General features: G+C 36.5%; 3 protein-coding genes and 1 pseudogene across 3 annotated transcripts; 2 read left to right on the forward strand and 2 right to left on the reverse strand.

The window, feature by feature from the left end:
* Nucleotides 1-1210: 1210 nt before the first annotated feature.
* LOC106298109 lies at nt 1211-2647 on the reverse strand (annotated as a pseudogene).
* Nucleotides 2648-2933: 286 nt separating this feature from the next.
* On the reverse strand, nt 2934-8837 carry LOC106300699 (uncharacterized aarF domain-containing protein kinase At1g71810, chloroplastic). Its single transcript, XM_013736904.1, has 20 exons — nt 8387-8837; nt 8257-8301; nt 7873-7911; nt 7606-7776; nt 7332-7484; nt 7022-7057; nt 6607-6650; nt 6331-6421; nt 6034-6184; nt 5520-5634; nt 5390-5439; nt 5215-5293; nt 5014-5064; nt 4613-4754; nt 4473-4517; nt 4030-4128; nt 3908-3949; nt 3590-3766; nt 3380-3502; nt 2934-3245 (listed from the first exon to the last, which is right to left on the reverse strand). The coding sequence occupies exons 1-20, from the start codon at nt 8729-8731 to the stop codon at nt 3141-3143; spliced, it is 2103 nt and encodes a 700-aa protein (XP_013592358.1). The 5' UTR covers nt 8732-8837; the 3' UTR covers nt 2934-3140.
* A 750-nt stretch (nt 8838-9587) lies between these two features.
* LOC106300791 (exocyst complex component SEC6) lies at nt 9588-17244 on the forward strand. Its single transcript, XM_013737012.1, has 25 exons — nt 9588-9758; nt 9844-10026; nt 10168-10295; nt 10384-10474; nt 10615-10704; nt 10812-10882; nt 11065-11157; nt 12121-12147; nt 12524-12631; nt 12819-12954; nt 13040-13084; nt 13461-13516; nt 13613-13721; nt 14095-14235; nt 14338-14517; nt 14935-15018; nt 15107-15193; nt 15344-15388; nt 15559-15637; nt 15960-16029; nt 16115-16202; nt 16287-16376; nt 16459-16575; nt 16671-16733; nt 16879-17244. Exons 2-25 carry the CDS (start codon nt 9898-9900, stop codon nt 17008-17010), a joined length of 2259 nt encoding a protein of 752 aa, XP_013592466.1. The 5' UTR covers nt 9588-9758; nt 9844-9897; the 3' UTR covers nt 17011-17244.
* A 3942-nt stretch (nt 17245-21186) lies between these two features.
* Nucleotides 21187-25331, forward strand: LOC106296275 (somatic embryogenesis receptor kinase 1). The gene is made up of 11 exons (XM_013732374.1): nt 21187-21588; nt 22030-22162; nt 22249-22320; nt 22401-22544; nt 22644-22715; nt 22799-22870; nt 22950-23062; nt 23151-23282; nt 23361-23702; nt 23776-24170; nt 24863-25331. Exons 1-11 carry the CDS (start codon nt 21501-21503, stop codon nt 25175-25177), a joined length of 1878 nt encoding a protein of 625 aa, XP_013587828.1. The 5' UTR covers nt 21187-21500; the 3' UTR covers nt 25178-25331.
* The last annotated feature ends 76 nt before the right edge of the window (nt 25332-25407 follow it).

The following is a 25407-nucleotide window of genomic DNA, read 5'->3' on the forward strand; positions in this document are numbered from 1 at the left end:
CGAATTAGATATATGTTCCTAAAAATATTGGTATCTGTGATTTGCTTCTTTTTTGGATATTGTATTTTAGTACTATTTGATTGGTTTCATAGAGTTACGGATATCCAGTTTTTTTGGTTCAAATCAAAACGGATAACGAATCGAATCAAAATTTATGAATATTTTGCTCAACTTTATCCGTAAACAATAAAAATAATATATATAGTTTGGCTTTTGATTCGTTACCGATTTTTATTCGAACCGAAAAATCCAAAGTTTTATTGGAACCATATATGTGAGTTTTATATTAAAAAAACGCAAATTACATAGTGTGAACATATTTATAAATATAGTGTGACATATTTATTATCAAATCATTGTGAGGTTGCTACATGTATATTATAGTGTTAATCCATTTATTATAATGCTTCTCTTTTAATATATAACTAGTTTTCGACCCGCACAACCAAAAATAATTATTTATTCAAAAAATATTTAAGAGTGGTTACGTTTTTTTTTAAAAAAATTATATGGTATTATTTGCTCATATCGGTAGTATAACTTTAAGCAAAATTTTAGCATAGTATAACTAATTTGTCATTTAATGAATTTATGATTTTTATTTATCATTTTCATTATTTAATTATAATATTTTTATTTTACATCAAAACTAATCATATTTTAGGATAATTATAATTTAAAATGTTAAATTTTTGGATTTTTTCAAAACATTTCTAAAAGGATCTTTCAAAGATTTTGTTATATTTTTGTTAGAAATATTGAGTTGCATTTCAAATAAAAAATTAAAGATATTAAAAGATATTTTAACTAAAATATGAAAAAAATTTAATATAGTTTTTAGGAAATTGTCCAAATAAAAAAATCACACATGAAAGAAGTTATGACTTCTATTTTAATATATAAGATGGATAACTTTGTTTAAATGCCCAAACTTTTTTTTTTTTTTTTTTTGTAACACCGTGTTGTCTCTAGCTAGCTTCACAATTATCATCATGTAACCGTCTTGTTCCACAGATATGCAACAGAACAATGCGTTTTCTTAAGGTCGTAGATATCTCTTTTGGAAATACTTTTAACTTCTCCAAAGCTATAGAATAACTGACACTATTATCAATGGTAGCTTTTGACATGTTACCGAAAAGAAAGTAACGCTAATTATCAACGAGAAACCCTAATTACATGCAAATTAATTCAATTATGTGTATAATAACTATGAACCTTTTTTCATCATCCTAACATCGAACCCTCCTCTGGGCCGCTTCATGACGTGATACGGCATGTAAGTCCCCATAACTCTATCCCAAAACGTGAAAAACGGTTGCGAGTAGTTATACTTAACGCCGTTAACCTGGTGGTGAATATCGTGATAAGCGCCGTTATTCTTGAACAGAACGTGGAACAAGTTCCCCGGAATCCGTAGACCGCAGTGATCGTCTACGGTCTTGACGGTGACGAGGCAGAAGAACCAAACGCTAGTTCTGGGCGTCATCCCTGACGCAAAGAACGCAGCGGCTCCCCCGAGCATGTCGGATATGACTTCCACCGGATGGTTGTAGAGAGCCCCGACGGCGTTAGGGACGACGAGGCGGTGGTGGTGCGAGTGGACGTGGTGATAGTCTGATAGAGGAACTTGTTGTGGTGCATGTAACGGTGGACGAAGTACTGACACGTGTCGAATATGAACATGGCTATTAATATCTGAAGGATCTGGATTGGTACCGAGGGTTGGACCGTTGGCCTTGAGGTTTCCTCTACATAGGAAGTTATCTACATAGAACAAAAAAATCACCATCATCAACTGTTATAATTACATTATATGTCTTGAGGTCCTGAGACACGTCAAAGCCTTGTTTGGATGCAATATTAAGTCAGGATGTGAATCTTATGTACAGGATCATTTGCATCTATTAGTTTATGATCCGGTTGTGCTCATAGCATACCAAACCAGTTTGGTTAGTCAATAATTATGGGCACTTTTTCATATCTCCTTAAACAAATATATGCAATTCTTCATAAACATAGTTGACTATTCACGTAGTATTTTTAATTGTTTATATATATATGAGATATTGCAAAACAAAGTTATAAAGTACAATCACAACAACTGCTGATGATTATTGTTAGAATAACATAATATTAGGGAAAATAAGAATTCAAAAAATCTATCGAAATGAAATTTAAACGATGTCAAGTGGTTAATTTCTTCCCGACTATTGTGAACGTGTCCAAATCATACCGAATCACATTCATTATTAAACTATGCGAAGTGTGTATTCGGTCTAATGTCTTCTGCATATAAATCTCTTATATAAGTTTATCAATCCCAAAACGCGATTTCGTATTAATCCTGTTTTTTTTACTAGCTAATGCAAATATCATTTTGTTGAAATGCATATAAATAGTATTGACTCACAAGGAATCCGAATTGGGTGATTAAGATTTGGAGAAGCTGTTGAAGCAAGACTCCTTTGACCACTGTGATGATCGGTATTACGTTTTTTTCATGCTCTTCATCAAGGCTGTGAAGCCGGTACTTATCTAAAGAAGGGCTAATAAACTGGTTAACTCCAGCGTAAACCCAATAGACAATAATGGGAGCTATAGTGCCCATCGTCTCATCACTCACGTACCCTTCCCACACCATCATTCTCTTAATTATTCCCCTCAAGCACTTCAAATAATTGTAAAGATGGAGCTCTGTATAAGCCTTTTTTGGTTTGTTTTGAATGTTTCTCGACAAGTAATCGTAAATAATATGTATATACTAGTGGTATATGCCCGGTAGTTTGCACCAGCAAGTTAACTTATGATTCATTCGAGTCTAAATTTTGAAAATATAGTTGAATCGGTCGAAATATTTTACTGGAGGAACTTAGACAAATTCAAGTAAATACAGTTGTGCAAGAAACATAATACTTAATTACAGGTAGGTATGGCCTTCAAAAGATAGATAAAGACAATAATTACGACCAAATTTGACGGACAAAATATTGAACATGATTCTCATAATAATAAATACAGCTCCTGAGGCAATGGAGATTATACAAAATACTACAGTACTCTGTTGAATCATATAACCCATGTATATGTATGAAGTAAGAAGTCTTTTCAATGTTTTAAGCGTTTTTTGTAATCGGACATCAAAGAAACATCCTACGAATGGTTCTCGCGAAAGCCCGAGACACCAATCTTCCAACCAAGTCTCCTGGCAACTGAAGCAACCGTTGTTGCGACTCTTGTGGAAGCTGCAACGTTCATTTCAACATCCAAAAAGAAGAAGTCAGGACAATTAACTCGAATTATAACCAAATAAAAATATAGGGATTAGTCAAAACACTTTCAAAGTGTTTGGTGATGTGTTGTTATGCAGAGACGTTACCTCGGGTAAGATGGAGAGAATCGGGAGCATCTCTTCAGCTGATGGAAGCTGATTCATGACAAGTGATGCTTCGTCTAGAGGCGTGAGTCTGCCCTCACCATATTTACTAACAGCTTGTACTTGCTGCAGGATTGATGGTGCGAACATAAAAAAAAATGATTTGATCTTACTTCATTTACAGAAAGCAGAAGGAAAAGATGAATTTCTTACCGTTTCAGATCCCCGCCTCCCTGAGAACAACGATATGAGTCGATAAAAGGTTATGAGGTTTGTCATGTCTTCTTCTGTCAAAGAGTTGAATGGCCTTGAACCAGAAAATGGCATAATACTCGTTGAAGCAACAGATGTGAAAGAGTCCAACGTTGCCAATCCAAATGCATCAAGACCCTGTCGAATAACATTGATAAACCAATACTTAGTTATTTGGGTTCAGTATATGTTTGTCAAGCCAGTTAGTTTTTGGACTAATCTTCAATTAAAATGTTTTTTCTTTCTATCCGACTGCTGATAAACATTTAAAATGCTCACCTTAGCGAACTCTCGAAGAAGGATTTCTCTTACGAAAGAACCCTGTTCAATATTTCAAGATTTAAGTAGTTGTAACATTATTTTAGAATTAGTAGTATAAGAACTACAGCTTATATATATACCTGTTCCGTGAAAGTAAAAGCAAGTATTTGCTTCATGACGGTCTTAGAGTCTGTGCCTTCCACCGGTTTCTGAACCAATGCCGTCTCTGTCCTAAGAGACTGAAGAAAGAAGATAATGATTAGAAACCAAATGTTATTCTTTGTTCTGTAAAGAGCTAAACCCTGAAACACTGCCATAGACTTTCTCAAGAGTAGGACATCTTTTCTATAGTTTTCATCCAAATCATCATATGCAGATTTCACAGTCTTTGGTTCTAGTTGTATAATTATTCAGCTGTCTACTGACTAATTTTTCATTGAACACTAAATAGCCCACATCAAGTTACCCAAATACGCACAATCCCAAACCAAAGACACAAGCTCAGCAGCGCGGATAAAGAAACTTACGCACGAATGTCCAAGAAAAAGACAAACAACGAAGGGGTATTAAAATCCAGTCTCACCTCGGTAACCAGAGACTCAAGACGGTCAATTCGGAAAACACCATCCTGGACAAGACACATATATAAAGGAGGGCACGTTCAGAAAGAAACAGAGTGCAAAACGAGGATGTTCAGTTTAACTAGACAAGATAGTTTAGTACCTCGTACAAAAGAGACTGAAGAGAACTTTTCAGCTGGGGAGAGCTGTCAGTTAGGATTTTCCTAGCAATCCAAGGGTATGTACTGCCCAATACCTTGTAGTTTGGGTTAATACCAATGGCAATGCCCTCCAAAACAGCAAGGCTGGTAAATAAAAGATGAGAAACCAGAAATCATGTAAATGATGTCTCAGTAGACAGAAAAATACTAATCACACATAAGCCGTGGTTGAGAGTAAAACTAGGATAAATTTTAAATTAATCATATAACGCATAGACCAGTTGGACCTACAATCTTCTGCAATAGCTCTTAGAAAGTTTAAGAACTCTCAACATCGCTAAACAAGAATGTCCATAATACCAGTAAAACGGAGGAATTACAATAGAACGAATATATATAGTACCTGCGGATAACGAGAGAAAAATAGGGCGGTATTCTGAATTTGAACTGGTACCTGAGAGTTCGACAAATGAATATGAGAATCTAATAAGTAAACATAACATATGCAAGTAGAGCTCTTGCAAATGTCCCAATGCCCGAGGTATATTGATAAAAAATAATAAAGTCTTATAGTATGTGTTAGTTTAAGTACAAGTGTTACTACATAGTTTTTCCTAAGTCGCCAGACAGGTCACCAAAGCTTATATTGCGAACCCCTCTGGCAATTGCGTCTTGAAAAACGTCTGTAGAGAGAAGACATTTACGCAACATAAAGTTTAATACAGACATGTAGCTTCATAATACACTCTTTTTCCCAAACCGAAAGCACCAGAACAAACCTGTTAAAGCCTTTGTCACAGCGCCCTTCTCAGCTGTCGGTGGAAGAAGCCTATAGAAGTTGTGTAGATAAGATTAGGAAATGTCAACATTCAAAGTTAAGATTCAAATGGACACTAATGACCAGAGTACCCCAGAGTTACAAAGTCTTTAGCCAGCGATTTGAAGTCACGATTGACAAGATGAAGACACGCTTCCATGAATCCATCACGTAGTTCTGGCCTGAAGTCCCCCATCATACCAAAATCTGGAAGCAAAACAAACGAAAATTTCAATCAGTTATAAATTAAAGTTACTTCTCAGGACAATAAAATATGTCTTTACTTTGTAGACATAAACCCCACGCATATATACAGTAAATAAGATATCTAGAGAGGCAGTAAAAGTCCCCACTTTTTGCTCAGCGGTATTATATTGAAAAACAGAAAAACCACCTCGTAAAAAGTCACATAGGTGGTACATGTTTCTGGTTAATTAACTGTATGATCAAATAGATTAGCTGAAACACAGGTGGAATCTACCACCAGAGCATCATCGACTAGTCTCTTTTCTTTGAGCAAAGAAACAACTATACACCAACAATATAATCTGGGCCGTGGAATGCAGCATGATAACACAAAAAGTTAGTATTGAGATTGAGGAATACCTAAGTATGCAAGTTGGCCATCGTATGTGCGAAGAAAATTCCCAGGGTGGGGATCGGCATGATAAAATCCATACTCCAGAAGTTGATTAAACGAACAGTATACGCCAACCTCAACTAAATAAAGATCATTAACTTCAGCAAGCTTCTGACCCTGCAATACAGAAAGTAGAGTACATGAAACTATTCTGTGCTTCGGAAATATAAAATTCCCTTTGACTGAGGAAAGCCATAAGAAATATACAACTCTTTGACGCAAACCAGAAAACTGATTCTTTATTTCCAACGTTAACTGCATACCTCCACCCACTCCATTACAAGAACTTTACTGGTACTGTACTCTGTGTACATCTTTGGAACCAGGACATCCTTGATGCTACCATACAACTTCCTATTCAATATTTTTAACCATCAGATGAGCAAGTACCACGGTTAAGCAAAAAACAAACCACATGATCTATAGCTCAGAGCCTCAGATCAATAATTTCTAATGAGAATACAATGGACTCGTCATAGCCATATCATAAGTGGGCGATCAAACAAGGCAGGTGAGACTCAAACCTTAGCAGGCTTTACCTAAATTTTATTCCGTTTTGGGCTTCTTTCAAGTAATCCATCTCCTGCATTCAATGTGATTTACCTGTATTCAATATAAAGCTCTAAGAAACAAGAAATTTTTTAAATGCAACAACTAGTCCATCAAAAAGATCTTTCAAGCCACCATATAAAAATTGTTTGCATCTATCCATTACTCACGTGATAGCTAGAAATGGAGTTTATCTTTTTCCAGTATCAACTTAGAGCGTCAAATTTCATTTTCTACGGAACAGAAGGTAGGATTGCGCAAATAGAAAACAGTGTCTCTTTCCTCAATGGGGGAGAAGAGAAGCTTCAAGAACTTATCAGTTTTATTTTAAGCAAAATATACTCTACTAGTCCGAATAAAAATGTCTACGCAAAACATGACTTGTGGTAAATGTGAATCATTTACCTTAAAAAGACTTGTTGCCCATTCATCAACAACTGCCTGCAAATGAAATTTCACACTTCAGCATTGGACCCGGTTTAACAGTACACTGTGATTAACTTAAATTCCATTTTTCTCTCAGATAGTGGAAACCAGTTTTATCCAACATAAAAAAACTTCTACTAGAATCGTCTGAAATGAATATTAGACTACGTCTCAACACATTTTAAATGTTCTTCTGCATAGCTAAGTTCAAAAAGCGAAGTAATGTTGAAAGAAAACGCTTGATAATCAGTTCAGAGGAAGGGCCAAAATTTCAAAAGTTTTACGTTACCTGGAGATCTGAGTTGAATCTCCCAGCCTTTTTAATCAAACCCGCTAAGTATCGCAGAATTAGTGTGTCCAAAGCAATAGCAGCTCGTACACCAGGACGCTGCACTTTAACAGCAACAACCTCTCCACTTCTACGGAGCCTAGCTTGATATACCTGACACGTAGACCAAAGGTTGGATCCCACATAATAAGAGAAGCTCTCATACATAAATTTGGGAATAAGAAACTAGTACTAGGATAAGGTTTAGACCCTGAATAACATGAATTCTGTGTACCTGTCCAAGGGAGGCTGCAGCTACAGGCTCTGGAGAAATCTCAGAGAAAAGCTCATCTATAGGAAGACCAAGTTCATCCTCTATCATATTAAAAGCAACTTCGGTTGAAAACGGAGTTATTTGATCTTGTAGCAGAGAGAGTTCATCCAAGTATATAGGCGGTATCAAATCCTATCAACGATTCAAAAATTATATCTTAATAGCTCAAGAAATCTAATGTGAACAATGTTATATTAAAGCTTGAAGAATATAGAAGGAGCAACTTACGGGACGAGAAGAAACAGCCTGAGCTATTTTGACATACGCCTGAAAACAAGACAAGAGAAAATAATGTGATATTGAACCTCAACGGCATCTGTAAGTTAAGGCTTTGATTGGTTTAATGTATAAAATATTTTGAAATTTTGTTTTGTATGATTTATTTCCTTCCACAAGTATTTTAATATATATGTATAATATTTTGAAAATTTGTTTTCTGTGATTTATATTCCATCACCCAGCAAAATTTATCCAATCCAAAATTTATCTAATCATAAAAAAAAACATTCCACAGTTTTTCATTATGCATATTTAATTATTTAGCAGCTTAATTATTCCCAATTGATGATTAAAAAACTGTTACCAAATCGGAGAGAAGGAGAGAAACCATACCGGACCTAGCTCCACCAGTAACTTCCTAAGCTCCGCCGCTCGTACCTAATCAGAACCAGTCGTGAAAACGATGCATGAGAACAAAACCATCAGGAGAAAACATCAAAGACCATCATCACATCTAGCATACCTTGAACATTTGCTCAGAGCGATCGAGAGCCTCATCGGCCAAGCGAAGACCAAACCAGAAACCAAACGTAGTCCCAATCTGAGCCAACCGGCGGAGCAGAATCAGAGGCTTCTTCTTATACATCGCATCGATCCTCGGAAAATTGTACTCCGACAAGGAATCAGCCTCATCGGCGCTGAGATTGAACAGATAACCGGATTTACTCGTGAAGCTATCTACCTCTCTGGAGGCGGCGGAGACGACGGCGGAGTTGTCTATTCGCCGAGGCCAATACGGTGGCGAAGATAGCGGTAGAGTGGGATTGGCGGGAAAAGAGATGATTGGAGGAGCAGGGAGGAGAATCATCTCTCCCAGAGACCAAAAAAGACTATCCTCACTTCGCCGATTTTGAAATTGTACGGTTATTTTGTTCACGACGATTATTATTTGTTTCGTCCACTCTTTATTATCTCTTGTTTTTTTTTTCTCGTTCACATTCTTTATACATTTACTAGGATTGTCCGAATTTTCTGCGTCACACAAATGGCACCAATGTATTAAAGATAAATAAATTTGTGTCCATAATAAATATACTCTCGCTGCTTATAATAAAATTAATTTTTATACATATCAAAACATTAATTTTTTAGTATATTACAGTTTTCCAAATTAAATAACTAATATTTAATTTTCAATATAAAGTTTAACAATTTTATGCCATATAAAATATTTTTTATATTATTAGTTGAACATTAGTTTATATAAATATAAATAATTAATGGTTTTTTATTTTAAAAAGGTAAAATAAAAAATATTTTCATAATTTAAAAATAAAATTATAAAACATCAACAAATAAAAATAGAAAAAAATATTTCTCCTCATTAATTATTCAAAATAAAAGTATTTTCAAAATTTTTTAGTTTTTTATTTAATAAAATATTATCTTTTAGAATATTTTATTTTGAAAATATTCCAAAATAAAATTATTTTCAATTTTTATAATTTTTTTGTTCTTTAATAAAATTTTATCTTTAGAATTTATTTTTGAAAATATTTATCCTTAAAAAATGCATGGATATTTTTTTTGCATGGATAAGAAATGCATGGATTATTATCAAAGATAAATGTATAGACCGACCATGGTTGGTATATAAGCGTTTTGCTCACCGGATCAGCGTTAGCGTTTGCGGTTTGCGAGAGAGAATATAACCAAATCCACAACAGCTGGCAAGGAAAAATCAAAAGCGGTCGAGGTAGCGTTTGGAACTTTCCATTAGAGCCGCGTGTCGAGAGTCGTTCCGGAGGTTTAAATCGTTTGTTACTCGTTCTATTCATCACCATTGTTTTGAAGGATCTCCAGAAACTACCTCGAGAAAGCTAGAGAACGACGAAGTAAACGCTTTGCCTCTAGTGACCTATTCGGTTTAAGTTTCTGTTTCAGATCTCTTGATTCTCTTCTGCGTTGGTAATCTCGCAGAGACGGTCTTCAATTTAGGATCGGAGTTGCTAAATAAGGTGATCTAAAGCGAAGATGATGGTCGAGGATCTCGGTGTGGAAGCCAAGGAGGCGGCTGTACGCGAGGTGGCGAAGCTCTTGCCCTTACCCGAGCTTTTGCAATCTATCTCTGCAATCAAAGCCGATTACATCGCTCGTCAACAGGTTTCACTTCTTGATTTCAATTGCTATCGGAACTGAATTGCCTTTAGAAATATCGATTACACTGAGTATCAATTATTTCCGAGTGATTCTAGGTTTGAATCTAATGACCTTACTGGTGATTATTTTGCTGTTTTTCCTCAGGCGAACGATGCACAGCTTAGTACCATGGTGGCTGAGCAGGTTGAACAAGCTGAAGCTGGATTGGAGTCGCTTTCCTCATCTGAGAAAACAATCTATGAACTGCGTGATAACTTCATCTCTATAGACAAGTATGTATTATCTTGACGAGATATTGAAAAGTGGAGTTTTGAATTTTGGTGTCTTTTTCCTCTAACTTCACTGCTTATTGTGCCATAGGCTTTGTCAGGAATGCCAAACTTTGATTGACAATCATGACCAGATAAAGCTGCTGAGTAACGCCAGGAACAATCTAAACAAAACTCTAAAGGTAAGATACATACACCAACGAGCATTTTGATTTAGTTGCTCAAAACGCTTCTGGTTCAGTGTTCGCCTTCTAACTTGATTTTTATTTAAATGTTTCCAAGTTCATGTTTACTTATTTTATACCACATTGTCGTTTTCTAGGATGTAGAAGGTATGATGTCGATTTCTGTGGAAGCTGCTGCTGCTCGCGAGTCTCTGAGTGATGATAAAGAAATTGTTAACACTTACGAGGTAGCATGAGTTCTCTTCCTGTGCATTCCAGAATTTTTCTGACTGCCTCACTTTGTGTATGTCTCTGAGTGATGATAAAGACACAACGTTTTTTTGTTTTTCTCTAGAGACTAACAGCACTTGATGGTAAACGGAGATTTGCCTTAGCAGCTGCTGGAGAGGAGGTTGGGAGGCTAAGGTTTGTATTTACTTCACCTTTTTCCTTAATCCTAATTACATGAGGAAACTAGGTTACATGGAACTGTGGTTCTTTTGATAGTTGCCAATGATGATATAGTCCCGTCTCTGGAGTCTGGACTATCATATCTTTTTGCATTATCACGCACACCAATTTCTGAAGATTTCTTTTGATGAATTCAGGGAGTATTTTGAAGACGTTGATAGAACATGGGAAACATTCGAGAAGACACTATGGGGTCATGTTTCCAACTTTTACAAACTTTCTAAAGAAAGGTATTTTCAGTAAATATAGGCTCTGATGCTAGAAACCTCTCCGCCTAATCAAATTTTGTTCAGATCTAAGCCTGATTTATATTTATAATTTATCGTCCTTGCTGGTATTTGTTAAGAATGAGGCTAAAAGCAAGTTAGATCAAGGAAAAAGCAATGTCAATAGACGAGAGGGACGTTGTTAGAATGTGCTAATTATGCGGTACAAAATCCGAAATCCGAACTGAAATACCCGAACCTTACATAAATACTCGAATGGGTCTTGTAAGGTGTTACAAAACATATCTGAACCCCAAGTGTTATTAACCGATAACCCGAACAGATAACCCGAAAAACCAAAAAGATATCCAAAGAAACCGATCCGACTGTCTAAATTAATATATAATATAAATATTTGAAACATAAATATGTACTTCAAATATTCAATTTCATATTTATTTCGATATGATATCTAACAATAAGTATTTAAATTTAAATAAATACCTTCAGTACTCCGTTATATATAAATAAATATATATTTCTTACCTTTAAATTTTAGATTTTATTTTGGATATATCCGAACTGATCCAATATAACCCGAATCCGAACAATATATAGTTACTTCGGGTATATCCGAACTGATCCAATGTGTTATATTCGAATCTGATCCGTACTTGTAAATTTACTAGAATAGAACCTAGGAGGTGTTACAAAATAGAACCGAAATCCGAAAAACCAAGGTATCTAAATACCCAGACCTACATTTATATATGAAAAGACATAGTTTATGCATTGCTCGACTCTGCTCTCTGTTTTATATTGGGCGTAAGTCCACATTTGAAATTTGTACCTTGTTGATACAAGTAGTTCATCGCTGTCAAACTCTTAACTCTGCTAAGATATCAAGTGTTACATATTTTTGGGTTTTCTCAAAATTACTTATTAGTTACTTCACTCTTGTTACTGATGTATTTTTTTGTTCCACAGTCCACAAACGCTGGTTCGTGCTTTGAGGTATGATTCCCCTCCATCGACATCCTTCATCTTTGTCTATTGCATATGTTACCAATATTTTTACTTTTCAGTAAATTTGTTGCAAGCAAATCTAATTGAATATGCAAGGAAGATTATGGACAAATAATTTCTGATGATTGGTATTTAGTACCTAGATCAGTTCAAATTGGTAAACAGGATAGTGAAGTTATTGTGTTATGACAACCTGTTTTGGACAAGCAAACTCTGTCTTTCTAATCTCGTGCAACATACATTGCAATACTGTGGATTAAATGCTGGCATTTGAAGTCCTCTAAACATGGGATGATGTCATTCCTCTAAACATGGGATGATGTCATATGCTGGTACTAACTTACAATGATCTCTTCTTTCAAAGGGTTGTTGAGATGCAAGAAATTCTTGACCAACAACTGGCTGAAGAAGCAGCGGAGGCTGAGGGAGAAGGTGTGATGGCATCTGTAGCAAATCCTCGGAGGCCTGGCAAGTAAGTGATAGCTTTTTGTTTATTTTCTTCTTGATCTGTTGTCTCAGAATCTCTCACTTATTCACTGTGCATATAACCAAGATAAGTGATGCACTGATCTAGACATCTAGTCTCCTGAAAAGCAATAGTAGTTTGATGAAATTTCCCATAATCACTTGTGCCACTTTTTTGTGTGTGTTTAATCCAGGAAATCTACTACAACGTCAGCTTCGTCAAAGGGTCTCGCACAACAGAAGTTAAAGGTCCAAGGGAAAGGCTACAAGGACAAATGCTACGAGCAGATTCGAAAGTCAGTCGAAGATCGATTCAACAGGCTTTTGACGGTGGGATTTTCTTTTTGAAAATTATCATTTGGTGGCTAAATTAATATGTTCTGTGAGGTCATGCTAACGCTGAATTATTGACCAGCTTGTATTTGAAGATCTGAAAGCTGCTTTGGAGGAAGCTAGAATGGTTTGTGCAACTGATTTCTATGCTTGCATACTCTTCTTCTTCATTGTGTATTTCTGAAGTTCATTGAATTGTTTCTCAACTATTTTTGTTTCTGCTAGGTGTTTCAGTAGATCTCCTTTAGTAGCTGAATTAGTTAAAAGTCGTCTTCTTTTGTATTTTATGAATATGGTTGATGATCTAGTATGTTATTGTATTGTTGTTCCACATAGACCTGCCAATTTTATACTGATGTTCCGTAGACGTTAATCCCCAGTTTAACCTTTTTTCCACGGTTATAATGATTGATGTCAACCTCGTTTTCTTCTTTTATCATTGACCATTTTTGTTTGTAATTTAACTGGGTTTTCACTCTCTTGCTGTTGTGTTTGACAACTAGATTGGAGAAGAACTTGGAGATATTTATGACTATGTGGCTCCTTGTTTTCCTCCAAGGTTTTTTCCTATGTCAACTTCTTTTTTATCCTCTACAACGGTGATTACTTCACCCCAGTAAAAATTATCATCTTAACAATTCTTTTCTGTTGGCAGATATGAGATATTTCAGCTTATGGTGAACCTGTATACCGAGAGATTCATACATATGCTCAGATTGCTCAGTGACAGGGCAAACGATCTGACTAATATTGAGATATTAAAGGTGTGCTAAGCTTAATTCTTTGTAGTGTTATTTCCATGTTGTGTCGCAGCTCAGTCTTTGCATATTTTACCTGTGTTTGCTCCGTGATTCCTGGCTTAGTACCAAGGACATTTTTAATCAATCATGCATGACATTGAAGCAATTGTCAAGCTAGTGCGAGTTATTTACAGGGAATACCATTGAATTTTCTAGGGGGTAGTATTTTGTGGTTTCCACCTTTGTAGTTATACCCTAACACATTGCGCAATATGCCTCATTTGTTTTATCTTGTTTATGTTGTGCAATATGCCTCGTTCGTTTTATCTCATCTCTGTGCATCAGATATCCTATTGAAAGTAATGTATATCCTCTTTCTCTTTTGGATCCCTTGTAGGTTACTGGTTGGGTGGTAGAGTACCAAGAAAACTTGATTGCACTTGGTGTTGATGATTCACTAGCTCAGGTGTGTTCAGAGAGTGGTTCAATGGACCCTCTAATGAATGCATATGTTGAACGAATGCAAGCTACAACGAAGGTAATGAGATGCACGTTTGACAAGCTAGTGCTGGTTTTAAGGCCTACAGTTATGATAAGTCTTTTTGCTTAAACTTTAGTTGCCAATCGTCTCTGGTTGCAGAAATGGTACATGAACATCCTTGAGGCGGATAAGGTGCAACCACCTAAGAAAACAGAGGAAGGAAAATTATACACACCGGCTGCTGTAGATTTATTCAGAATACTTGGAGAGCAAGTGCAAATTGTCAGAGATAATAGCACCGATGTCATGTTGTACAGGATTGCGTTGGCGATTATTCAGGCAAGTCAGAGAAGTTGGAAATATTTTTTTGGTTTCCCCCAATATCTTTGCGTGTCTATGAATTGAAATGGGTTATAATTGGAGACTATTCATCTTCCTTCTCAGGCTTTTCATTGTCTATATACTGAGCAATTTCAAATCGTTCTTGCGTTCTTCTAGGACTCTTGTGAACGTTAATACTGGATACTTACCAGTTCCAGCTATTTTCCACATTTCACCCTAGTGTCCAGTTCCATTTATTTCTTTTTGTTTCCCCTTTCAACTTTTTCCCCTCTTCATTTAAGCTGGTCATAAATTTTCTACAACAATCTATCCTTCATTTATTGTTTGACTTCTGTACCTTTTAAATTTCTTAGGTTTTGTATCATAAGCCCTATGCATGTTCTATGTTTTGATTCATATTGTTGATTACTTCAGGTTATGATCGATTTCCAAGCAGCTGAAAGGAAGAGAGTTGCAGAACCCGCTTCTGACATTGGTCTGGAACCGCTTTGCGCTATGGTATGTCAGAACATACGACTCTTTATATGACACAGTACCACTCTTCTATTTTTTCATATAAGTTTATCTTTGTTAATACTTCCAACAGATAAACAACAACCTTCGCTGCTATGACCTTGCCATGGAGTTGAGTAATAGCACTTTAGAAGCTCTTCCACAGAACTACGCGGAGCAGGTAACCCCAACTGCCATTTTCTGATCTCGATTTCCTTGCAATATATTATTTTGATCGAAATTGTTAGATTCCACTGTATCATGCCCATGCCCGCAATCACCCTCTTTTGCATGCTAAGAAAATGTTTTTAAACTGTTGTGTTTCTTTCAGGTAAATTTTGAAGACACTTGCAAAGGTTTCTTGGAGGTGGCTAAGGTGCGTTAAAGATTCTTATTTCTCCCGTCTGTAATTCAAATGTACTTCTTCCGTTTTTTTTTTACCTGACCTTGAAGTTTCCGGGAAGTGAAAATTAACCTGACCAATCTGTTAAGATAAAATATTTATGTTGGATTTTACACGAGTGACACCTGGTCTTCTGATCGCAGGAAGCAGTGCATCAAACAGTTTGTGTTATCTTTGAGGATCCAGGAGTTCAGGAATTACTTGTCAAGCTTTACCAGAAAGGTATCTACCATTATGTGGGACTAGTCTATTTAACCTTGTTACTTTTGCTACTAATTTCCACTAATTTTTAATAAATTTGGACTATTTTCATCCGCATTAGATTTTCTATATGTTTCTTAATGTCAATAGTTTAAAAAAAAAAAATTGTAACACACCATTTAGGAATCAAGTCACGCTCTTTCATACTTCTTATCTGTTTTCCTCCTATAACAGCATTATGGACATGTTATCTCTCAGCGAGATGACATTTATACTTGGCACTTGTTCTTGGCTTGGTCCTTCTATGGTTTCGTTCTTAACCTTGGCTGTTTACTTTATATAGAATGGTGCGAAGGACAGGTTACCGAGTATCTCGTGGCAACTTTTAGTGATTATTTCACAGATGTGAAAATGTAAGTTTTTCGTGTTACCCTTTTGTGTAACAGAATTTATATAATCACAACTATACTGAGGGCTTGGTTATGAATGGTGATGCAGGTATGTCGAAGAGAGATCATTTAGAAGATTTGTCGAAGCTTGCCTGGAAGAAACAGTCGTTGTTTATGTTGATCATCTCCTCACACAGGTTTCTCCATCTATTCTCTCTGTCTTTGCCTTTCATGTATCATCAGTATACATATGAACTGAACCTTGGAGTTGATAATTCCAGAAAAACTACATCAAGGAAGAAACTATTGAACGGATGAGGCTGGACGAGGAGGTTCTCATGGATTTCTTTAGGGAGTATATAAGTGCATCTGTAAGTTGGTTAAGCAACCTGGAAAATTTTATTTCATTTAGTACTGCTTCATAACCAGCGATGTCCACTGGGGGTGTTACAGAAAGTGGAGAGCAGACTCAGAATAATGAGTGATCTGAGAGAACTTGCATCCGCGGAGAGTCTAGATGCATTTACACTCGTGTACTCGAACATTCTTGAGCACCAGCCTGACTGCCCGGTAAATAATATCAAATTAACAAAAGCCTACTCTTTTGATTTTGCAAAAAATAATCTCTTTTCAATTTACATAAGCTCTAATAAATCAATTTGCAGGCCGAGGTTGTGGAGAAACTTGTTGGACTGCGTGAAGGCATACCACGAAAGGACACAAAAGAGGTAAACACCAAACTCTATTTTTAGGAACAGGTTAAGTTTAGGACAACACGGGTTCTAAGACGGATTGTATACATCACGGTCTTGAGATTTGAATAGGAACAAAAAGTGTTGATTAAAATGGTTATTGTAATGGAAAAAACCACAGGTGGTACAAGAGTGCAGAGAAATATATGAGAACACTCTGGTAGATGGTAATCCTCCAAAGACAGGCTTTGTGTTCCCGAGAGTCAAGTGCTTAGCTGCTTCCAAAGGATCTATCTGGCGTAAACTCACTTAGAACCACGTTAAGCGTTTGCGTCCGTCTTCTTTTTTTTTCTTTTTTTTTTTGCATGATATCTTTTTCTTTGTAAATTCTACTATGCTCTTAGATTCTCGTTGTACTTTTTTGCTTTTGTTTTACTACCTCTTCCTCGCCTGAAACGTCTGTTGGCCACTTGCACTTAGATTATTATTATGGGGATGGTATCTTTATGCGGCATATATTTATCGTGAACTTGAATTTGTTCTTTTATTGGTTTTATATTTCTTTGCAGTTTTATCACGTCTTCAAATGTAGTTTTGTTTCAAAATTTGATTAAATAGCACCAGATCTAACTCAACAGGATTTTCTTTATAATAATCAATGACATTATGAGATGTTATGAATTTACAATTCACCCACTGGATAGCTACAGATTATATAAATGTCATAGCCACACGCACAATTAATAATTGTAGGCATTATTTTGAAAATGTTTCTGAACTGACTGGTAGGTTCGTTTTTACTTTTAGTTTTTGTTCTAGAAACCTTTTCAGCATAAAGAGTCCACCACATGGTGTAAGCATAATGTGTGATATTTACAGGGTAACAAATACATTTTGCCTTTTTCTTTATTTTACTTTCTGCACTACTCGATGTGTTCATTGAATGGGAAAAATATTGTAAGAAGACAATTTCAAGACGAGTTTCTGTAATATTGTGGAATAGTAGTAAAGTAATTGAGAGCACACCATAGTACTCCACAGTGGAACTTGGCCAAATTTTGTCTTCGCCGTCTCTACAGTATCTTCCACCAAATTGTTGACAAAAACTCAATTTGAAAAGGCTTCCATTTCTTCTCTGCGGAAGATTTTTTTTTTTTTTTTTGCTAAAATTTGGTTCTCTGGGGGATTCACGTTGTGAAAAACATAAAAAGCTATTACCTACGGGTTTTCTACAAAGTTTATGAATGTTTTTACATCAGAAAGTCTAGAATTCAACATTGTAAATATAATTTCTTTAGATTAGTTTAAGTTTAAGAATGAAGAGATAGTGATAATCTTCTAAAAATGGAGTTGTAACTTTTTCTTTAGAGGTCTCCAGGATTTACAGTCTCATGCCTATATAACGATTTTTTTGTAAGACGAGACTTCTTGTGGGTCTCTCTAGTAGTCTACCTTTTTCGTTTCTCATGTCTTTCTTTCTCTTTCGTCTGAGATATGTTTTCTTATGTCAACCATTTAAGATATGTATTGATAGAAAATTCACCTAATAGTTTATGTTTAGGCCGGTTTTGTGAAATATTGGAGCTGTCCCATCAGCCCAGCTTTGGTCAAATGCAGGTTTTCAATTGCACGATAGTGAAGCAGACCTTTTAGGTGCATAGATTCACAGCATTTTCGTTAGAGCCGCAATTTGAAAGATTCTTCCTTTGTAATTTTTTGCGGAATGCGTATCAGTCTACTAATCATATTCAAAGGTGATGAATGGCGTAGATTATAGTATAAAATCATTGTTCTTTCAAATTTGGGATTTGCGAACTCTGCCTTAGAACATTTTTACCACATAAGATTATTTACAACTCAATTTCATAATTTACTTTAAAATTGAGTTTAAAAAAGGAGCTCCAGTCCCATTTTATTTTCTATTCCATAATGACAAAAATTTACTTTTTAAATGGAATAACCTTTTTATTTTTATTCATTATTCTATTTTTTACTCTAAAGATAAAAGCAGGACTGAAATAAATTTAGCTCTTTTTTTTTGTCAACAAATTTAGCTCTTTTATAAAATTAAAATTACTCCAGAGAAAAATGAAGTTTTATATTGGCAAATCTCTGAATCTCTTTAAAATATTTAACAATTAAAATAATGAAAAAGCAAAAACACAAGCGAGAGAATGATGAGAGGTTTTAAAACAAGAATCTTGAAAATATTTGTAAAAACTCTTATGCCATCTATATTCTATTCTTGATTTATTTTATTGTATAATTTGTGTTTCGTAAAGTATTTATTAGGCCTGGACATTTTAACCTGGACCCGAAAACCCGAATGGGAACCGATTCAAAAATACCCGATCCGGAACCGAACAAAAAATTTACAAGTACTTTTTGGGTCTAAATTTTTTTTACACGAAAGAACCGGAACCGAAAAAGGAACCGACCCGAATAGACCCAGACCCGAAAAGAACCGACCCGAATAGACCCGACCCGATAATAACCGATTTGTACCCGACTTAAAAACATGTATGTCTAGAACTATGATGTTTTTGTGTTCTATTTTATATATTTTATTTTATGATTTAGTTGAAATATCTTTTGTTAACAACATTTGTTATTAATTTTTAACATTTATTAAGTAATATAAAGCTTTAAAATATAATATTTAGAGTTTTAAAATGTTTTATTTTAATTATTAATAGTTTCATTTAAGTTTTTTTGTAAAATTTTACATGTATATGACAAATATTCAACTAAAGTTGATGGAATTGAGTATATCATGTATCCTAAATACCCGGACTCGATATAGACTCGAAAAATTATGGGTATTTTAATTATAGACTGATGTTAGGAGTTTTCAAGCTCCTAAGACAAATGTTGTAGTATAAATGATTGTCGAACCAATTCTAAGGGATTTCAAAGCAGTGAGAATGCAAGTACTCACTTAATCTAAGTGCAACCGATAATTAAAGAGGTTTCTAAACTAATGATTAATGATAAATGAAATGACTTTCTTTACTAAGGGAAAAGAGAACTCATGGGCATAGGGATTAGACCTTGGGTGATCAAGTTTCAAACTAAGGATGGCAAACGATCAATCAAACTATCAACCTTAAGCTTAGACACAATCTTAAACAAATAGATAAGAAATCAACAAGAACACAAGATGAGAGCAATGAAATCCGAATCAAAAGAAGTTTTTACTAGTTGTTCTTCAGAAAAAAAGATTGCTTGCTTCCAATCGCTTTCCAAGTACTTAACTTAGGTTTAGGCAATGTAAAACAATAAAACAAATGACCAAAAGGCCCCTGAAATAACATAAAAATCGTCCAAGCAAAACACGCGGAGCGACCTAGCATAGTCGCTCCCAGGAGGTCGCTCCCGACGCGTTTCTTCGTGTCTCGCCCGTCAAAACGCGAGCGACTTGGGCTGGTCGCTCTGGCTGGTCGCTTTGGCTGGGAGCGACCTTGGTAGGTCGCTCTGAGAGGTCGCTCCAGGATGCTCGATTTTGGTGTCTTCGGACGAGAGGACGCGAGCGACCTTGGTGTGTCGCTCCAACAGGTCGCTCTGAACATCGGGAGCGACATAGAAACGCGAGCGACCTCTCCATGTATCTCTGGCCAGGTCGCTCAGGGAGGGGTGTCTCGCGAACCAAACGCGAGCGACCTCTCTATGTCACTCTGGCCAGGTCGCTCCGGGGTGTGTGGCACAACGACTTCATGTAGTCGCTCCGGGAAGTCGCTCCAGGCAGTGTTCATCCAAAGATCACTCTAATCACCTCCTTTGAGCTCCAAATGCACCCAAATGTCTTCAGGAACTCCATGTGGTACTCCAATACCTAATAGAGACATATGTATGCAAAATGCAACCTAGACATGGCTAAATCCTAATCTATATGATGAAAATGCACATGAATAAATGGATAAAACAATGTAAATATGCAAGATATCATAGACCCGAACCGACCCGAACCCGAACCGAAAATTTCTAAGTACCTATTGGGTCTAAATATTTAGGATCTGAAAGGAACCGGCCCGAACCCGACCCAAAGACCCGAACGCCCAGGCCTAGTATTTATATTATTTTTTTAGCAACATACATGAAGTATTTATATTTTTTTCCTTTTTTTTTGGACAAAGTATTTTTTTTTCTTTATCGTATCTAAATTAATGGAGAGACTCACGTAGGTTTGACCAGGATGAAAAACGGGGCTTCAACTACTGCCCAAAATCAAAGTGACGTCGTTTTCAACGATCTCGCGCGAACCCGTTTATTTGACTGCCAAAAAAGCGGGCAGTACCGTTACGGGCAGCTATATTCCTCGTCTTCATCACTCACACACTGCATGACCATAAATAAGAGAAGCATGCTGAGAGATATAAAACTAAAATTCATAATATTTTATTCAAAAATAATATTTTAAAAGAGAGAAAAATAAAAAAAAAAAGGATAAGAGAGAAAGAACAGTAGTAATCATAGTTTTTCTCTGGCAGGCTTTGTTGTTTGCGGCTTAATAAGATTTATAAAAAAAAAAAAAAAAAGAGAGCTCTTTGTTATTATTACTTCACGTAGATCTTTCCCAAAAGCAAAACCTTTTCTCAAAGCTAGAGAGAGAGTGTGGTTTGATTGAGAAAAGACGACGAGAACGCCGGAAAGCAAGGATTTTTATTCTCCAACTCATTTGTTATCGATAATGGGTTTCCTTCGTTAGCTCAGAGATTGATTAGGGATTTGGAATTTGAGTTTGGGTGGGTTTCTCGGAGGTGATGTTGGATCTGAAGGTTGATTAGCATTGTTGTGGAATCAAAAATGGAGACGATTCGTCTGGTGTTTATCTTAGTTTCGCTCATCTTACTGCCGATTCAGACCTTCTGGCTTGCCTCTGCTAATCTGGAAGGTTTGTAGCTACTCAACGCTCTGATTTAGTTAACTGGTTATGTGGAGTGGATCTCCTCTCACATTGTCTGTAATTTGAGTTAGAAAAATTGGTTCTTTGGTTTTAGTTTTACTTGAGTTCTTGTCTGCTCTGAAGATGACTGTTGTTTGTTTTCTATTATGAGAAGATGTTTGTTCTGTGGATGTTCAGAGTTAGTGGTTATTTTACAGTGAATTCACTATTTACAGACCACTGTTTCTTCTTTCCATGTGCTGATAAAAGTTTGGTGAGAATTGGCTTGTTTGTGATTGGTGGGTCTTGATTTTATATCAGATTTGCTTAGTTATTGATTGGTGGTTGAATCTCTTAAAGAGACCAGACCTGTTAGGTTATTTCTATTGGAATTAGATTTTTTTTTTTTTTTTTGTGCTAATCTTGTGGATCTATGGTTCTTGTTTACAGGTGATGCGTTGCATACTCTGAGGGTCACTCTTGTTGATCCCAACAATGTCTTGCAGAGCTGGGATCCCACTCTTGTGAATCCTTGCACATGGTTCCACGTCACTTGCAACAACGAGAACAGCGTCATCAGAGTGTAAAGCTTCCTACTATCTCTTTTCACTTTGAATTTTCAATGTCCCTTCCCTGACATGTTACTTATATCTTTTGTGTTGACCACAGCGATTTGGGAAATGCAGAGCTGTCTGGCCATTTAGTTCCGGATCTTGGTGTTCTCAAGAATTTGCAGTATTTGTAAGTCACACTTATGCACTTGAGATTGCAATTGTAGTTTTAAATCTTCTTCTAAAGTTGTTTCTTGAATTTCTTAACAGAGAGCTTTACAGTAACAACATAACTGGCCCTATTCCTAGCAATCTGGGGAATCTGACAAACTTAGTGAGCTTGGATCTTTACTTAAACAGCTTCACTGGTCCCATCCCTGAATCATTGGGAAAACTTTCAAAGCTTAGGTTTCTGTGAGTACAATTGCTTTTATCTGCTAAGTCACAGTATTGTTTAGTTTGGTTCAGTCACAGTTTCTGACTCTTTTCTGAATATTTTACTTGCAAGAATAGCCGGCTTAACAACAACACTCTCACTGGCTCTATTCCCATGTCACTGACCAATATCACTACCCTTCAAGTGCTGTGAGTTCTCCTCATCATCTTTCATTCTATGTCTGCTTTATCCTCCTTCAATTGATTTGCTTGAGTTAATGCAATTAACACAGAGATCTATCAAATAACCAACTCTCTGGTTCGGTTCCTGACAATGGCTCCTTCTCACTCTTCACACCCATCAGGTTTACATTTCAGTTATCAGTTATCATGTCAAGTATCTCAACTTTATCAACAACTGAAACTCTCTATTGACTTTTGCAGTTTTGCTAATAACTTAGACCTCTGTGGACCTGTTACAAGTCACCCATGTCCTGGATCTCCCCCGTTCTCTCCTCCACCACCTTTTATTCCACCTCCACCAGTTTCCACCCCTAGTAAGTTTCCTCTTTTCAGTTTACATCAGCAGAAGATAAGATCTTCGCTTCTCTATCAAGTGTTTTGATGCATCTAATGTGATTTCAGGTGGGTACGGTATAACTGGAGCAATAGCTGGTGGAGTAGCCGCAGGTGCTGCGTTGCTATTTGCTGCTCCTGCAATAGCATTTGCTTGGTGGCGTCGAAGAAAGCCACAAGATATCTTCTTCGACGTGCCTGGTGAGTCTATTATTAGAGAACCTGTTATGAAAATCAATAGAGAGTCATTGTCATTTGAACTGTAAAATCTCTGTGCAGCCGAAGAGGATCCAGAGGTTCATCTAGGACAGCTCAAGAGGTTTTCTTTGCGTGAGCTACAAGTTGCAAGCGACGGGTTCAGCAACAAGAACATACTGGGAAGAGGCGGGTTCGGGAAAGTCTACAAGGGCCGTTTAGCAGACGGGACTCTCGTTGCCGTCAAGAGACTGAAGGAAGAGCGAACACCAGGAGGAGAGCTTCAGTTTCAGACAGAAGTAGAGATGATAAGCATGGCGGTTCACCGAAACCTCTTGAGACTACGAGGTTTCTGCATGACACCAACAGAGAGATTGCTCGTGTATCCTTACATGGCCAACGGAAGCGTTGCTTCATGTCTCAGAGGTAATTAATTAAAAAAAAATCTTTTTAAAATGTTTTTTTTCTTTCTCTAATGGATTGGTTTATTACAACGCAGAGAGGCCACCGTCACAGGCCCCACTAGATTGGCCAACGCGTAAGAGAATAGCTTTAGGATCGGCTCGTGGTTTGTGTTACTTGCACGATCACTGTGATCCCAAGATCATTCACCGCGATGTGAAAGCTGCGAACATTCTGTTGGATGAGGACTTCGAAGCCGTTGTTGGTGACTTTGGACTAGCGAAGCTGATGGACTACAAAGACACTCACGTGACCACGGCTGTTCGTGGCACGATAGGTCACATTGCTCCGGAGTATCTTTCTACGGGCAAATCGTCGGAGAAAACGGATGTTTTCGGTTACGGTATCATGCTTTTGGAGCTCATCACGGGACAAAGAGCTTTCGATCTTGCGAGGCTAGCTAACGACGACGACGTCATGTTGCTTGACTGGGTAAGACATAAAGCTATACTCACTTTGATCACGAGAACCCTCAATGAAACTGCTAAGTAGGCTTGGGCATTTTTGCTTTTCGGTCCGGGTTAGGTTCGGGTATTTTGGTTTTTGGTTTTTGATTTTTCGTTTCTAAAAATTTAAGAACTGTTCAGGAATATACAGAATTCGGTTTTCGGTTTAGTTATGTCGGTTTTTGGTTCAGTTTGAGTGAGTGAAGTTGGGAACCGACTAATATCCAAAAAAAGAATTCTGGTCCAGTTTGGTTCCAGTTCTGGTTTAAAAATAGGTAAAAACTTCAGATAATTCTGGTCTTTTCGTTTTAATATAGGGTAATTCGGGTTGTTCAGATAATTTTTAATATTTCTGATTTAAAAAATAGGATAATTTCGTTTATAAATAGTATTCGTAGGATATTTAATTATTTAGAAATTAAATATAATTAATATTTGTAGAGATATAATTTGTATTTTAAATAGTATTTGTAGGATATTCGGTTTTCGGTATAGTATGCGCTCGGTTATTTTTCAAATTTGAATTGGTTTTTTGGTCCCGGATAAATATGCAAAGCCAGGATAAATGTGCCCAAGCCTAATACTGTTAACTTTGATCCCCAAGAACCTTAGTGAAGCCGCTAACTTTGTTCTCAAGAACCCTCAGTGAAGCTGCTAACTTGTTGTGTGTGTTTTAAGGTGAAAGGGTTGTTGAAGGAGAAGAAGCTAGAGATGTTGGTGGATCCTGATCTTCAGACGAACTACGAGCAGAGAGAGTTGGAACAGGTGATTCAAGTGGCGTTGCTTTGCACGCAAGGTTCTCCAATGGAACGACCGAAGATGTCTGAAGTCGTGAGGATGCTGGAAGGAGATGGGCTTGCGGAAAGATGGGACGAGTGGCAGAAAGGTGAGATATTGAGGGAAGAGATCGATTTGAGTCCTAATCCTCACTCTGATTGGATCGTTGATTCTACTTATAATCTGCATGCTGTTGAGTTGTCTGGTCCTAGGTAACCCAAAAAACCATATTTTAAAGAGAGAAAAATAATTATTTTTATAAAATTAGGTAAGTTTTCATTTCTATTTGACTCAATAACATTCGAAGATAATGTAATTTTGTTGTGTAAGATTTGTGTCAGATTGTGTATAAAATGAATAACAAATTGCAAACTTGCAACATTATGACGTCATTTTTACATTTATCTGACGTTGGCTCTTCGATTAACAATCTAATCAAGTTAAAC

Source organism: Brassica oleracea, chromosome C6, assembly GCF_000695525.1.
Source record: "Brassica oleracea var. oleracea cultivar TO1000 chromosome C6, BOL, whole genome shotgun sequence".
Taxonomy (NCBI): domain Eukaryota; kingdom Viridiplantae; phylum Streptophyta; class Magnoliopsida; order Brassicales; family Brassicaceae; genus Brassica; species Brassica oleracea.